Genomic DNA, 13,609 nt, shown 5'->3' with positions numbered 1-13,609 from the left:
AAAGGAGCAGTCTGTAGCTCCGCCCCCTAGTGTTTAAAATGAGTACTGCAGTCTAAACTCTAATCATCACAGAGAGCTGTCTGGCTCCGCCCCCTCCTCTCACACAGGTCACCATGTGGTGGACACTGAAGTCTGGAGGGATTTGGGTTTAGAGCCTGAGGGTTGCTGGTTCAAGTCCTGGTCTGGCAGCTTGAGAGGTGCCAGGTCACTCTGTGGCAGTGAGCCGACTTCACTTATCACTGCTTAACACACACACACACACACACACACACACACACACACACACACACACACACACACACACACACACCAGCAAATACACAGTGTTACACACAAACTCTCTCTCTCTCTCTCTCTCTCTCTCTCATGAGGCGATGCTGTAAACACACACACACACACACACACACACACACACACACACACAGAAGGATGGGTTGATGACTCATCAGATTAAACCTCCTTTACGCTGCTGTTCCTGATTTGTCAGGTGACAACTTCCTGCATTCCAGGGCAAAGTTTAGGTTTGAGCTCTGTGATTGGTTGGATGTGTGACCTCATGTGTGGGTGTTACCAGGACAGTGAAAGTGACTGACAGGTCGATGAACCAATCAGAGACTCTCTGTAGGTGTGCTGACTGACAAACGACTCAGAGCTCCTCCACCTGCTGACAGCGTGTGTGAGGAAGTTCAGAATCTGTGAGCGCTCCTCTTTGCTCTGTGCTGCTGTCATTTACACACACACACACTCAGTACAGAGGAGCATACACACACACACACAACACACACACACACACACACACACACACACACCCTGGTTGTTTAAGCCATGTCAGGAAAACTCACTCAAAACCCTCTGGAGAAGACGTGGGTGCCATGGATGAAAAGCAGGCTGAGCCAACGCAGAGGCTGTGAGTACACACACACACACACACACACACACACACACACACACACACACACACACACACACACACACACACACACACACACATGGATACTGTTTTCCCTTGTGTCATGTAACATCACTTTGACAGGTTTGAACTCGCTCCTCGAGGAGCCGTGAGAGAGTTTAATGAGCGCACAGCGACTTGTCGTGTTCTCGGGGTCAAAGGAGGTCAGCGGCGCTCTGCGAGAGACCGGAGGGACGTTCACCCCCGAATGTCCACCATGAGGACACGTGCACTGACTCGACCACAGACACAACTTTAAACTCGTGTTTAACTTGATGCTTTGACTGTTTCCTTCACCAGCGTGCAGCGCTTGGATTCTCAGACTGTGAGAACACGAGGAGAACAACCTTCAGGGTCGGAACAATTAAGTGTTCCCAAAGTGAGGGAACATTTAGGGGAAGAACCTTGAAAAAAAAGCAAAAAAAAAACACTTTAATTTATTGACATTTTGCACAAATCCAAAACATCTCCTTTGTAGGTTTGAGGTCTCGACATCAGGAAGAGAGAAAATCTGATGCAGATCAACACACGACTCCTCACACTGACACGTCTGTGATGGTGACGTGCAGGACTTGTCCAGGACTTGTCCAGGACTTGTCCAGGACTTGTCCAGGACTTGGCTTGTAAAGGGATGGAGGGGGGGGGGGTCACAGCCATGTGACCATGTGTAAAGAATATAACCTTCTTCCTGCTCGAGCTCCTGCTGAGCTGTTTGGTTTTGTGTCTCAGAGTCATTTGACCTGTTTTGAGCTTTAACAGTTTTATAATCTGACCTGCTGATGCTTGTGATTCGTTTGATTGTGTTTCCAAATGTGAAATTTCGATTCTAAATCAGAATCATTATTTATTTAAGTACATTTACACACACGAGGGAGATGTGAGACTTCGTGGTCAGGACGCCCCTCGGAGACGGCGTGCAGCCCGGTGTGTGAGCAGTGTGTTTGTGTGTTTCAGCGTCGGTGCCTCAGTTCACCAACTCGCCGACCATGATCGTGATGGTGGGACTCCCGGCGAGGGGGAAGACCTACATCTCTAAGAAGCTCACCAGATACCTGAACTGGATCGGCGTCAACACTAAAGGTACGACTCCATCAGGGTACGGGGGGGGGGGGGGGGTAACGGGGACACTCAGACGCCACACGTGGGCGGGTACTTTTTTTCTTCCTCTCCTCCGTTTTGGAATAAACAATCCTGTCCAATAATGCTCAGTCTTAAAATCTCACTGACACGGGCGTCATGAGCACGCCAAGTCAACGCCTTCCAGTGCGAGCGATCTCTTCATCGTGAGAGCGAAGCAGCTCGGTGACGCTCGGTGACGCCCTGGACGCGAAAAACCTTTTGCGCCATTTCCTCCGCAATTTACCGTTTCATTTTTTAAAGGTTCTTTTCCAGAACTGCAGACGTTTGCGTGATGACCTCTGTCGTCCAATCAGGCGTCTCTGCTCGTCAACATAGTGAAAGATTAACAGTCCAGTTAGCAGCGTTCTCTCCTTCATGTGCTCTGCAGTGTTCAACGTGGGTCAGTACAGAAGAGACGCCACCAACGCCTACAACAGCTTCGAGTTCTTCAGACCCGACAACACGGAGGCCATGAAGATACGCAAGTATGAACCCTCAGCTCCTCCCCCGGTGACTTCTAATGACTCGTCTCTGTGGAATATAGATCAGTGAACATCGTGTGTGTGTGTGTGTGTGTGTGTGTGTGTGTGTGTGTGTGTGTGTGTGTGTGTGTGTGTGTGTGTGTGTGTTCAGGGCCTGTGCCGTCGCTGCTCTGAAAGACGTGTGCGAATACTTCACCAGAATGCTTGGCCAGGTCGTGGTGAGTGACGTCAGACACCAACACTGTGATTGTTTTTAATAAGGGTTCAGAAGGAGGAGCCTGCAGTTCACCTTCCGTCCACTAGAGGCTGGCTGCCGACGTCACGTGCACGAGGTTTCAAAGGCCGACGAAAAGTGATTTGTCGTAAGAAGGGTATAACATGAGAAGTTCTCTTTCACCAGCAGAGGGCGCCAAATGGATCACAACAAGTCGAGCGTCGCTTCCTTTGAGGGATCGACGTGATAAATCCATCTCTACAGAGAGGACGCATCTTCAAAATATATTCGCCGTTTTTTTTATCAATTTGACTCAAATTTACAGTTCGAGGTCAAAACAAGAACTCATGAACTCGCGTGCAGTTGCAGTCAGACACCTTTGGGTGGCGCCAAAGCGAACCAAACCAAAAAAGGGACCATGTGCAATATTTAACATAAATGTTTCCATTCGATGTGTTGCACCAGATTTAGCTCAGAGCTCGTTTACATCTGCAGTCCCTCGACCTCGAGTCCCTTTTGCTCGTGTTATTTATTTATTTATTTTTAGTCAGCGAGTTTGATTTTGTTTGTAGGTTTTCGACGCCACGAACACGACAACGGAGCGCAGAGACGTCATCATCGGCTTCGCAAAGGAAAACGGCTACAAGGTTTGTTGATCTGTTGTCTTTGCTCCGTTTCACACAAAAAAACAATATTTCTTCTGAGACAACAACAACAACAACAACAACAACAACCTCTCTCTGTCTCGCTCTCAAACGTCCAGGTTTTCTTCGTGGAGTCGATATGTGACGATCCTGAAATCATCGCGGAGAACATTAAGGTAACTGAAGAGAGAGAGAGAGAGAGAGAGAGAGAGAGTGTGTGTGTGTGTGTGTGTGTGTGTGTGTGTGTGTGTGTGTGTGTGTGTGTGTGTGTGTGTGTGTGTGTGTGTGTGTGTGTGTGTGTGTGTGTGTGTGTGTGTGTGTGTGTGTGTGTGTGTGTGTGTGTGTGTGTGTGTGTGTGTGTGTGTGTGTGTGTGTGTGTGTGTGAGGTCGATGCTCGGTGTGTGTGTGTGTGTGTGTGTGTGTGAGGTTGATGCTCGGTGTGTGTGTTTGTGTGTGAGGTCGATGCTCGGTGTGTGTGTGTGTGTGTGTGTGTGTGTGTGTGTGTGAGGTCGATGCTCGGTGTGTGTGTGTGTGTGTGTGAGGTTGATGCTCGGTGTGTGTGTGTGTGTGTGTGTGTGTGTGTGTGTGTGTGTGTGTGTGTGTGTGTGTGTGTGTGTGTGTGTGTGTGTGTGTGTGTGTGTGTGTGTGTGTGTGTGTGTGTGTGTGTGTGTGTGAGGTCGATGCTCGGTGTGTGTGTGTGTGTGTGTGTGTGTGTGTGAGGTTGATGCTCGGTGTGTGTGTGTGTGTTTGTGTGTGAGGTCGATGCTCGGTGTGTGTGTGTGTGTGTGTGTGTGTGTGTGAGGTCGATGCTCGGTGTGTGTGTGTGTGTGTGTGAGGTTGATGCTCGGTGTGTGTGTGTGTGTTTGTGTGTGAGGTCGATGCTCGGTGTGTGTGTGTGTGTGTGTGTGTGTGTGAGGTCGATGCTCGGTGTGTGTGTGTGTGTGTGTGTGTGTTTGTGTGTGAGGTCGATGCTCGGTGTGTGTGTGTGTGTGTGTGTGTGTGTGTGTGTGTGTGGTCGATGCTCGGTGTGTGTGTGTGTGTGTGTGTGTGTTTGTGTGTGAGGTCGATGCTCGGTGTGTGTGTGTGTGTGTGTGTGTGTGTGTGTGTGTGTGTGTGTGTGTGTTGTTTTTGGAGGAAACAGGCTGAACACATGGTGCCGCTCACAGACGCTGCCAGGGTTCTCGTGTTTCTTGGCGAGATGCGGCGTCCTTTGTTCCAACTCGAGTCAGTTTGAGACCGGCTCTCCGGCTGCTCTCCACATTTTAGTTCCTCTTGTTTTCCCGCCTTCACTTTGATCAGATCTGTTTTCCTGTTTGTGTTTGAGCTCAAGCTTTTAAGGTTCATGGATAGTTTTATGTCGGCTACATTTCTCATAGATTATTGATCTTATAACCACGGCCTGCTGCTCTGGACAGTCGTTGCTGTTTTTTAAACTTTAAACTTCTTTGCACTGAACGGCTCTCAGATAAGAGAACAACAATCAGTATTTAAAGTCACTGAAGCTCTAAACGTTGATCTGACCTCAGCTGAGCTGCTCTGTTGTTTTATGTTCCACTCTCTCTCTCTCTCTCTCTCTCTCTCTCTCTCTCTCTCTCTCTCTCTCTCTCTCTCTCTCTCTCTCTCTCCTCTCAGCAAGTGAAGCTGAGCAGTCCCGACTACGTGGGCCGCGACAAAGAGGAGGCCGTGGCCGACTTCCTGAAGAGGATCGACTGTTACAAGCAGACGTACATCCCGCTGGACGACAACAAGGACAGGTGACCAATCACTGATGTCGACGTGACCTCAGAGTGTCTGTGATTAAACAAAGTGGATGATTGACAGCAAGTGAAGGCCGTTTTGGACGCCCCTGGGTTTGCCAGATATGAGAGCAGTTATCAGGTGAACAGGTGTTGCAGCGATGGAAGCGGGCAGTGGAACTGCTTCAGATAGAAGTGATTGTACCCGAGCTAAAAAGCCTCTGCATGTTTCTAATAAGCTCCAGCAGCAGAAAGCTGCTCAAACTAGGATCAATGTTGGAGATGAAACATGGAGAGAGGTTAGAACGCAGAAAGCTTTACAGACCCATGCAGAGCTGGCTAAACACTGAAGCTACAGTGTCCACCACATGCAGAGCTGGCTAAACACTGAAGCTACAGTGTCCACCACATGCAGAGCTGGCTAAACACTGAAGCTACACTGTCCACCACATGCAGAGCTGGCTAAACACTGAAGCTACAGTGTCCACCACATGCAGAGCTGGCTAAACACTGAAGCTACAGTGTCCACCACATGCAGAGCTGGCTAAACACTGAAGCTACAGTGTCTCTACATGCAGAGCTGGCTAAACACTGAAGCTACAGTGTCCACCACATGCAGAGCTGGCTAAACACTGAAGCTACAGTGTCCACCACATGCTGACTTGTGTGAGAGGAGGGGGGTAGACAGCTCTCTGTGATGTTTAGAGTTTAGACTGCAGTACCTGTTTTAACCACTAGGGGCAGAGTTACCGGCTGCTCCTTATCTAAACACCAGAACACACGTCTTCTGTTACTTCTCAAACTGAAGGTAAAAGAGGACGAATAATTTCCCTCCTTCTTCTCGTCTTGACGCAGGAACTTGTCCTACATCAAGATCTTCAACGTGGGGAGCAGGTATTTGGTGAACCGGGTCCAGGACCACATCCAGAGCCGGATAGTGTACTACCTCATGAACATCCACGTCACCCCGAGGTCCATCTACCTGAGTCGCCACGGAGAGAGCGAGCTCAACCTCACGGGTCGCATCGGGGGCGACTCTGGGCTGTCGCATCGAGGAGCTCAGGTGAGGACGGTTAGACCTGTGAGGGTTTAGTACTGAAGGAAGCATACATTATATTTATATTGTTTTGTGTGTGTGTGTGTCAGTTCGCCAGTGCTCTGGGTACGTACATGCGTGGTCAGTGTATCAGTGACCTGAAGGTGTGGACGAGTCACATGAAGAGGACCATCCAGACCGCAGAGGCTCTGGGAGTTCAGTACGAGCAGTGGAAAGCTCTCAATGAGATCGATGCTGTGAGTGTCGTCATGTTTCACACTTTAAAGGTCACATGACCTCCTCCTCTTCTTCAGGTGAAATCAGTGTCCTCGCTCCTCTTCATCATGTGTGTGAAGTGTGTTGTTGTAAATCCACTCTGATCCTGTATTTGATCATGTCTATAAACCCCTCTATTTCAGCCCTGCTCAGAACAGGCTGTTTCTGTGTCTGTAGCTTTAAATATGTAAATGAGCTGTGTCTGGCCACGCCCCCTCTCTGGAAGGGCTCGGGTGTTCTCGCTGCTTTCTGGCTCCATGTCCTATTGTTTACGGTGAGAAGGCAGACTCAGAGGGCAGAACAAACACCTAGCTGTGGGAGTGTCACCCACCTGGGGGAGGGGCTACTGCCCTTTGTGAAGTCATGAAGGGGAGGGGCTACTGCCCTTTGTGATGTCATGAAGGGAACATCTCCAAACGGCCTGTTTGAACACACATGTTCTGAAAAGTGGAGCAGGCAGAAGACGGAGAGGACGGACTTGTCTCATGATTGGGGGGTTTGTAGACAGACTAGAGACACATGTTAGAGGAACATGGAGGAGAGGATTCTGGGTAATATGTGGCCTTTAAATCTTTTCTTTGTTTCAGACAAACTTACTGGTTTTATTCTGTTCATGCTTGTTTGAAGTTATCTGCTGCAGAGTCTTTATAATTACATTTGGAATCCTTTTAAAAATAACTTTTCAGACTTTTTCACCAACAGAACATTTCTGTTATTTTCAGCTCCAAACATCCACTTTAATTTCTTTGTGTTCTTGTTTTAAACTACTGATGTGCTGAGAAAGGTTTGTGAAAGAGAAACGTGTGTGTGTGTGTGTGTGTGTGTGTGTGTGTGTGTGTGTGTGTGTGTGTGTGTGTGTGTGTGTGTGTGTGTGTGTGTGTGTGTGTGTGTGTGTGTGTGTGTGTGTGTGTGTGTGTGTGTGTGTGTGTGTGTGTGTGTGTGTGTGTGTGTGTGTGTGTGTGTGTGTGTGTGTGTGTGTGTGTGTGTGTTGTTCCTCAGGGGGTTTGTGAGGACATGACGTACGAGGAGATCCAGGAGAATTACCCAGAGGAGTTCGCACTCAGAGACCAAGACAAGTATCGCTACCGCTACCCCCGAGGAGAGGTGAGAGCTCATCTGTGTGTTCTTCCTCGCGGGGTTGTGAGATGTGTCGTCACCATAGTAACGCGCTGTATCTTCATTTATTATCTGCCCCCCTCCAAAGTCGTACGAGGACCTGGTGCAGCGTCTGGAGCCGGTCATCATGGAGCTGGAGAGGCAGGAGAACGTCCTGGTCATCTGTCACCAGGCCGTCATGAGGTGTCTGCTGGCGTACTTCTTGGACAAAAGTGCAAGTGAGAGCAAACAAACGGTCCTTTAACGTCCGGAGATCCTGCAGAGGGTCCGCTCCTTTGGAAGGGAACATTTTAGGGAAAAGAAATCAACCATCCAGAAGTCGTCAAACATCAAGAAAAATATTTAGTTTTTATTCTCTCTCTGTGTTTCAGATGAGCTGCCCTACCTGAAGTGTCCTCTCCACACAGTCCTCAAACTCACGCCGGTCGCCTACGGTCGGTCTCACAGCTGGACTTCAGCTCCGCTTGATTCTTACTTCTTCTCGACTTTTTTATTTTCCATGTATTTAATAAAATCACAGCCTCTCTCTCTCTCTCTCGCTCACTCTCTCTCTCTCTCTCGTTCGTCTCTCTCAGGTTGTAAAGTGGAGTCGGTGTTCCTCAACGTAGAAGCCGTCAACACGCACAGAGACAAACCAGAGGTACGTAAGACAGTCGACTTCTTGAACTCTTTGTGTGTTCTGGGTTCGGACGGTCTGACATGTTTGGCTCTTTTTCAGAACGTGGACGTGGACCGGGAACCTGCGGCGGCGCTGGAAACGGTCCCTGACCACATCTAGAGCTGATTGGATCTCCTCCTACCGTCATGAAAAGTGGCCTTTTTTTTTTAATTCAACTAATCTAAAGTTTTCATTGTGATCGCTCCGATCAGTTTCCTCTGCTGACCGCCTCCTTCCATTATAAAGGCACTTTATACCGACGTCTGTGACGCGAAGAAGAGCGTTGACCTTCGCCGACCACGCGTCAGAAACTTTATCTTCCTCAGTTCTCGTGCTAACGGGCTAACCAGCGTGCGAGCGTTTAGAGATGAACGCCGCACATCGTTTCAAACAGGAAGTTCAGCTGGAAGGTTTTTCTGATTCTCCTCGTAGCGGCGCCTCAAACGAGCGGCGAACGTTTACAGTGCCGACCTCGGTCACAGAGCTGGACGACCTCTCGTCTGTTAGCATTCTTTAGCTTAGCACAAAGACATCCTGCTTTTACATCACTGTGAGTACAGGGAGACAGTGAGGACGATTTATCTACGGCGAGCCCGAAGGGACAAAATAACACAAGATTAAAAAAAGCAAACGTAACTTTTAGCTGGCCGGTACGTTCAGTCGTTCTCTCATCGATCTCGACCTTAAGGCGCCGCTGAACGCCGCTCGCGGGTTTGTTTGTCGTCAAAGTGATCGGTACGGGTCCGAGGAGACACCTGGCGCTTTAACTGCCCGACACCGTGACGTGCCTCACACGAGTCAAACACGATTTCTCTATGCAGCCTCCGGACTCACGGCGCCGCCGGCCGTCTTCACTAGTGAGCAGCGTTTTGTGTTTTTAACCTCCATCGATCATCTTAACGAGACGTGTGAAGATGCAACGTGTCTGTTTTAATGAAAATTATTTTAAGATGGCGGTTTGTAGTTTTATGTAGCCGTGTTGCGTAAGGTGTGCGTGTGTGTGTGTGGGGGGGCGTGTCCTGGTCGTGGTCATGTAAATAAAATCACGTTTTGTTAGCACGTCACAATGTGACGCTGACGTCTGAAGCAGCCGTCCCTTTAAGACAAACCGGTTTTATGGTCACCGCTGTGTGACGTCGTGTGAGCGATGACGTCCATCCACGTGTTAAAAAAAGATTTTTATTGAGTAGAAGAAGAAGAAACTGTTACCTGAACATCAATGCAATAAAATAAACAGATGTGAGATCACTGCTGTGTTATTTAAAGTTATTTACATATAGAGAAGTGTGAATGTTTCTCCTGCAGCGTCACTTCCCTGAATAAATAAAGGTTAAAAAGATTTAAGGGGGGGCGGGGTCATCTCTGGCTGCTGGTGCTCGGCTGTGAGGAGTTCTGGGTGGCGTGCGCTTCTCTGTACTGCTGGCTCCAGCTCTCCGGGTCCTGATCGTGGAGCTACAAGCACACGACACACCGATTGGTCACGCTCATTTCAAACGCATCGAGCGGGAGAGAGAGAGAGAGAGAGAGAGAGAGCGAGAGAGAGAGAGAGATACTGACCTCGCCCACGAACTCGAGGATTTTGGCTTTGGATACTTCGATTTCCGCACGCTGACCCCATCTGAACTCGTGCTCGACGGGCTCCGTGTGAGGGATCCGCACGTACTCCAGGTACCTGCCAACATGAAGAAACGTCTCCTGTGTGAAGCTGCACGCTCGCAAACATCTCACGGGGAAGGTAAACGGCGTTTTGAATAAATGTGGCGCAGAGACGGATAATGTTTGGAGGCCGTGCTCCGGTCCACTCTGCTGTAGTGGTCCGGGGTCGCGCACGCTCCTGCTGCTCTGTGGTGTGGTATAAACCAGAGTCTATGGTCTGACAGACAATGGCTCTGAACACACCAGGGGGGGTGGTGGGGCTCGAACCTGCGACCTTCTGATCACAGGTCTGCAGGATTACAGACTGAGCTATCTCCTGAGAGAGAGAGAGGACTGTGTGATCAGAGTGAGAGCTGTTAATGGCTCGGGGGCGGGGCTTACACACAAGTGTTTAACTACAGTTAAAAATACTTCTAAATTAATTCACCATGTTTGTGACTTATTTATATCTGCAGTTAAGACAAGTTCTCACATTTATTGTCGCTGCTGTTTTTTTATCTTTGCACAGTATTTAGTAATTGTGTAAGTCTGTATTTGTATCTTTATATTTAGTAAATCTTTGTACGGTGGCTCAGAGGGAAGCGTTTGGATCAGCGTGACGTGTGCGTGTTCTCACCTTTGACGCACAAACTCGTCCGTTACCACCTTCTTCACGTCGCCGAACTCTTCGTGTTTGCCTCTGGACATAAAATCATCGACGTGTGTCATTACAGATCTGCTGCAAACTGCACGCTTACCATGCAGATGTTGCCTCATGCAGATGTTGCCTCATGCAGATGTTGCCTCATGCAGATGTTGCCTTACCCCGGGTCGACGCGGAGCTTCTTGAGCGTGTTCCAGACGACGTCTACGGCACAGAGCACAACACCTTTAAACTCCTTTTAACACACTGAAGCCAAAACGCTCATCTCTGCACTAAACCCAACACAACACTGAAGGTGTAATACCGACAGTGAACACTAGGTGGAGTCACTCACTTTCTCTCACCACGCCGCCCTTCATGAAAATCACACTCAGGATGACAAACAGCAGTCCCGTCTTTGGATTGGCCGGAGTCCTACACACAAAAGAAACACTTTTTAACACAAACGTCGAAGACAAAGACGTCAAACTTAAAAAGCTGACGACACTCACTCGATGGGCGGGGCCGTCTCGGCTGCCTCCAACTTATTGACGAGTATGTACAAATGGTTTTTGGTGTCGATCTCCACCAGTTTGAGGCCAAAGACCTGGTTCAAAACAGAAGCAGAGTTAACAGACGGAGCGTGTTCAGATGCTGCTGATCCCTTCACACTGAACAAACCTCGTCAAACGTTCGTGCCGCTCGGTTTATGATCTCGGGGTAGATGTTTTTGTATTCCTTCACCACATGTTTCACCAGGTCTGCCAAGACACAGAAGAAGAAAAGGGCGAGACTGTAAGCACACTGGTTAATAAACTTCAGTACCGTAATATTCAGAATATAACACTCACACTGCTCCAGGTCTAACTGGGCTTCAGCTTGTATTTAACATCATAATACAAACATGTGCAAAAGGAAAAATGAATCCTACCTGCTCGGCGTATTGGAATCTTCTTTTGGTCCTTCACCAAGAAAAACTGCACCACCTCAGCGGTCTACAGGACAAACACACAGACGCCCCGTGTAAATGAACTCACCCTCACGTGTGTCTCACCTCACACAGCTGTCTGTGAACGAGTGCTCGACTCACCTTTTGATCGACCTGTGCAGACGTGAGCTTCTCCAGCCCTCTCGTGACCTGAGTGTTACTCGGCTGGGTGAAGGTCGTGTCATCGTCGTCTCCCTGAGACACAAAGGTGCCCGACTGCCTCTACCATCAAAAACTTGATTTAGATACAATTTAGTCTTGTACATATTACTCTTTAATTACTTGATTATATTTTTGGTTAATTGTTAATATTTAAATTGTACAGAGAGAGAAGTCTACCAAAGGTAAATTATTTATGTTAAACAAACCTGACCAATAAAACAGATTCTGATTCAATAAGAGGGTCAAAAATAACCCAAATTAATGTTTACGTGTAGTCTGTCATTTTCATGATCGATATTCACTCGTGTTATATTCTGTATTATATTTCATATTAAGATGAAGATGTGATTACGTCACTAACCGTTTATTAGACATTAAACACATAAAATGTAAAGTTTCTTACTTTGTTCTGAGAGGAGCTCGGAGTGTTGGACTGTCTCTTTCTCTGTGTCATGTCCACACGCTGCCTGAATAAAACACACACACACACACACACACATTTAAATATCAATACAGTAAAGTCGACAACTTTATAAGGCGTTAAAATTGTTTTTTTTTTCTACTTTAACGGTAAACCGGAAGTCGCGCTACGGAGGTTAATGCTAAAGTAATGCTAACTCTCGTGATGAATAAACGTTTAACGGACACATTTCGGTGTTAGCTGAACGCAAAGACGCCAACAGAGAGCTAAAACTCGAGTTCAATGAAGAAAAAAAAATCTGACTTACTTTGTATAAATGCAAAATCAACCGACCCCTATTTTTAACTGTCAAATTCCCGCTCGGGCTGTTTGGCTGCGCCTTTTGATGACGTAGCACACCGACAGGAGGACCAGCTACAGGTAGTTATTTGATGACGTATTTTTGTAGGCCGTTTATTTATTGAAACAGATTCATAAAGACATAATATTAGTAAGGCGACCTGCACAAATAAACCAACAGTGAAAAAAACTACTTCAGCGTAAGAAGTAAATCAATATATAAAACTATAAAAGGAATGATTTAAACAAACGTGTTTTTTCGGGCTTATTGGAGCCAGAACAAAATGATTAAATATTTGAATTCATCGCTATACCTATTAAATGTCACTCTTAGGAATTCTCTGCGCTGTTAAATGTTATTGTATTTATTATTTAGTTAGAAATACTTTGACCAGCAGAGGTCGCTGTTTCTGAGATAACCTGTGAGAGCGCTGTAAACAACTTCATGCAGAGGGGAGTCTATTTAGAGCCAGACTACAGTCACATTCAGAGACTTATTGAGTACAACATGTGTGGTTATATAAAGACATAAGAAGTGATTGTTCACCGGAGGCAGACAGATCTCAGTCTCTGAGCAGTCTGAAGACACACACACACACACACACACACACGGACACACGCGCGCGCACACACACGCACACACGGGACAACAGCGGTGTGTGCGGACTCTCTGGCCGGTGTGAAGCGGACGGGCTGTCAGCTGCTGCCCGGGCCATGCGGGGCTGAGGATGGGGGAAGAGGTCAGAGTTTCTCCGCTGAAGAACTTCGTGGCTGGAGGAGTCGCCGGAGCGTGTCTGCTGCTGGCCGGCCACCCGCTGGACACCATCAAGGTAAAGACACCAGTGTGTTCACCTCTGCACACCTCAGAGGACTTTTACTGAACAAGCTCTGCGCTCCTCATGTGTCCACTTTGACACCGCTCTGTAAAGTGCATTCCTGGATTTTTTGTTTTGCTTTAGTAGAAACTCCGAGTGAACGAAGTCAGACATCAGACGTGGGTGTTCAGAGGATTATTGATAAATCAGCTTAAAGTGTCACTGAGGCCATGAGGCAGCTAACACAGAGGCAATGAGAGGGGGGGGGGTTATAGATCAGCTCGAAAAGTAAAGATCAAGATGGTTTCTGCCCGTGAAATGGTGAAGAATTATTTCAAAACTGAATAAACATGAAAACTAAACACAGAAAAGTCAG

At 47.8% G+C, this 13,609-nt stretch overlaps 3 protein-coding genes across 4 annotated transcripts in view; 2 read left to right on the top strand and 1 right to left on the bottom strand.

The window, feature by feature from the left end:
- The first annotated feature begins 519 nt into the window (after positions 1-519).
- On the top strand, positions 520-8,666 carry LOC306833400 (6-phosphofructo-2-kinase/fructose-2,6-bisphosphatase). 2 transcript variants are annotated; one of them, XM_079358645.1, is made up of 14 exons: positions 528-907; positions 1,904-2,029; positions 2,457-2,553; positions 2,702-2,768; positions 3,337-3,411; positions 3,528-3,584; positions 5,041-5,162; positions 6,000-6,207; positions 6,291-6,437; positions 7,456-7,560; positions 7,661-7,790; positions 7,944-8,006; positions 8,148-8,212; positions 8,291-8,666. In XM_079358645.1, exons 1-14 carry the CDS (start codon positions 826-828, stop codon positions 8,348-8,350), a joined length of 1,404 nt encoding a protein of 467 aa, XP_079214771.1. In that variant the 5' UTR covers positions 528-825; the 3' UTR covers positions 8,351-8,666. The 2 variants fall into 2 exon arrangements, with proteins under 2 accessions (XP_079214770.1, XP_079214771.1); XM_079358644.1 differs by having other exon boundaries at positions 520-907; positions 8,148-8,666.
- A 729-nt stretch (positions 8,667-9,395) lies between these two features.
- On the bottom strand, positions 9,396-12,488 carry ndnl2 (necdin-like 2). Its single transcript, XM_079358652.1, has 11 exons — positions 12,387-12,488; positions 12,062-12,125; positions 11,599-11,718; positions 11,440-11,503; positions 11,190-11,269; positions 11,021-11,115; positions 10,864-10,943; positions 10,691-10,733; positions 10,503-10,565; positions 9,788-9,902; positions 9,396-9,682 (listed from the first exon to the last, which is right to left on the bottom strand). The coding sequence occupies exons 2-11, from the start codon at positions 12,110-12,112 to the stop codon at positions 9,587-9,589; spliced, it is 807 nt and encodes a 268-aa protein (XP_079214778.1). The 5' UTR covers positions 12,113-12,125; positions 12,387-12,488; the 3' UTR covers positions 9,396-9,586.
- A 111-nt stretch (positions 12,489-12,599) lies between these two features.
- Positions 12,600-13,609, top strand: part of LOC306833404 (mitochondrial carnitine/acylcarnitine carrier protein-like) — a 6,260-nt gene continuing 5,250 nt past the window's right edge. The window contains exon 1 of the mRNA XM_079358650.1: positions 12,600-13,248. Coding sequence (XP_079214776.1) covers positions 13,147-13,248 — 102 coding nt within the window. The 5' untranslated portion in view covers positions 12,600-13,146. The remainder of the gene's footprint in view (positions 13,249-13,609) is intronic.

Source organism: Symphodus melops (genome assembly GCF_947650265.1).
Source record: "Symphodus melops genome assembly, chromosome: 13".
NCBI lineage: Eukaryota > Metazoa > Chordata > Actinopteri > Labriformes > Labridae > Symphodus > Symphodus melops.
This window is presented reverse-complemented; position numbering and strand designations above follow the sequence as displayed.

Coding starts and splice junctions, on each gene's coding strand:
- LOC306833400 (XM_079358644.1), top strand. CDS start 826: ATGTCAGGAAAACTCACTCAAAACCCTCTGGAGAAGACGTGGGTGCCA. Junction 2,769..3,336: donor GAATGCTTGGCCAGGTCGTG/GTGAGTGACGTC, acceptor TTTTGTTTGTAG/GTTTTCGACGCCACGAACAC. Junction 7,561..7,660: donor ACCGCTACCCCCGAGGAGAG/GTGAGAGCTCAT, acceptor CCCCCTCCAAAG/TCGTACGAGGACCTGGTGCA.
- ndnl2 (XM_079358652.1), bottom strand. CDS start 12,112: ATGACACAGAGAAAGAGACAGTCCAACACTCCGAGCTCCTCTCAGAAC. Junction 11,719..12,061: donor CGAGCTCCTCTCAGAACAAA/GTAAGAAACTTT, acceptor TTTTGATGGTAG/AGGCAGTCGGGCACCTTTGT. Junction 11,270..11,439: donor GATTCCAATACGCCGAGCAG/GTAGGATTCATT, acceptor GTGTCTTGGCAG/ACCTGGTGAAACATGTGGTG.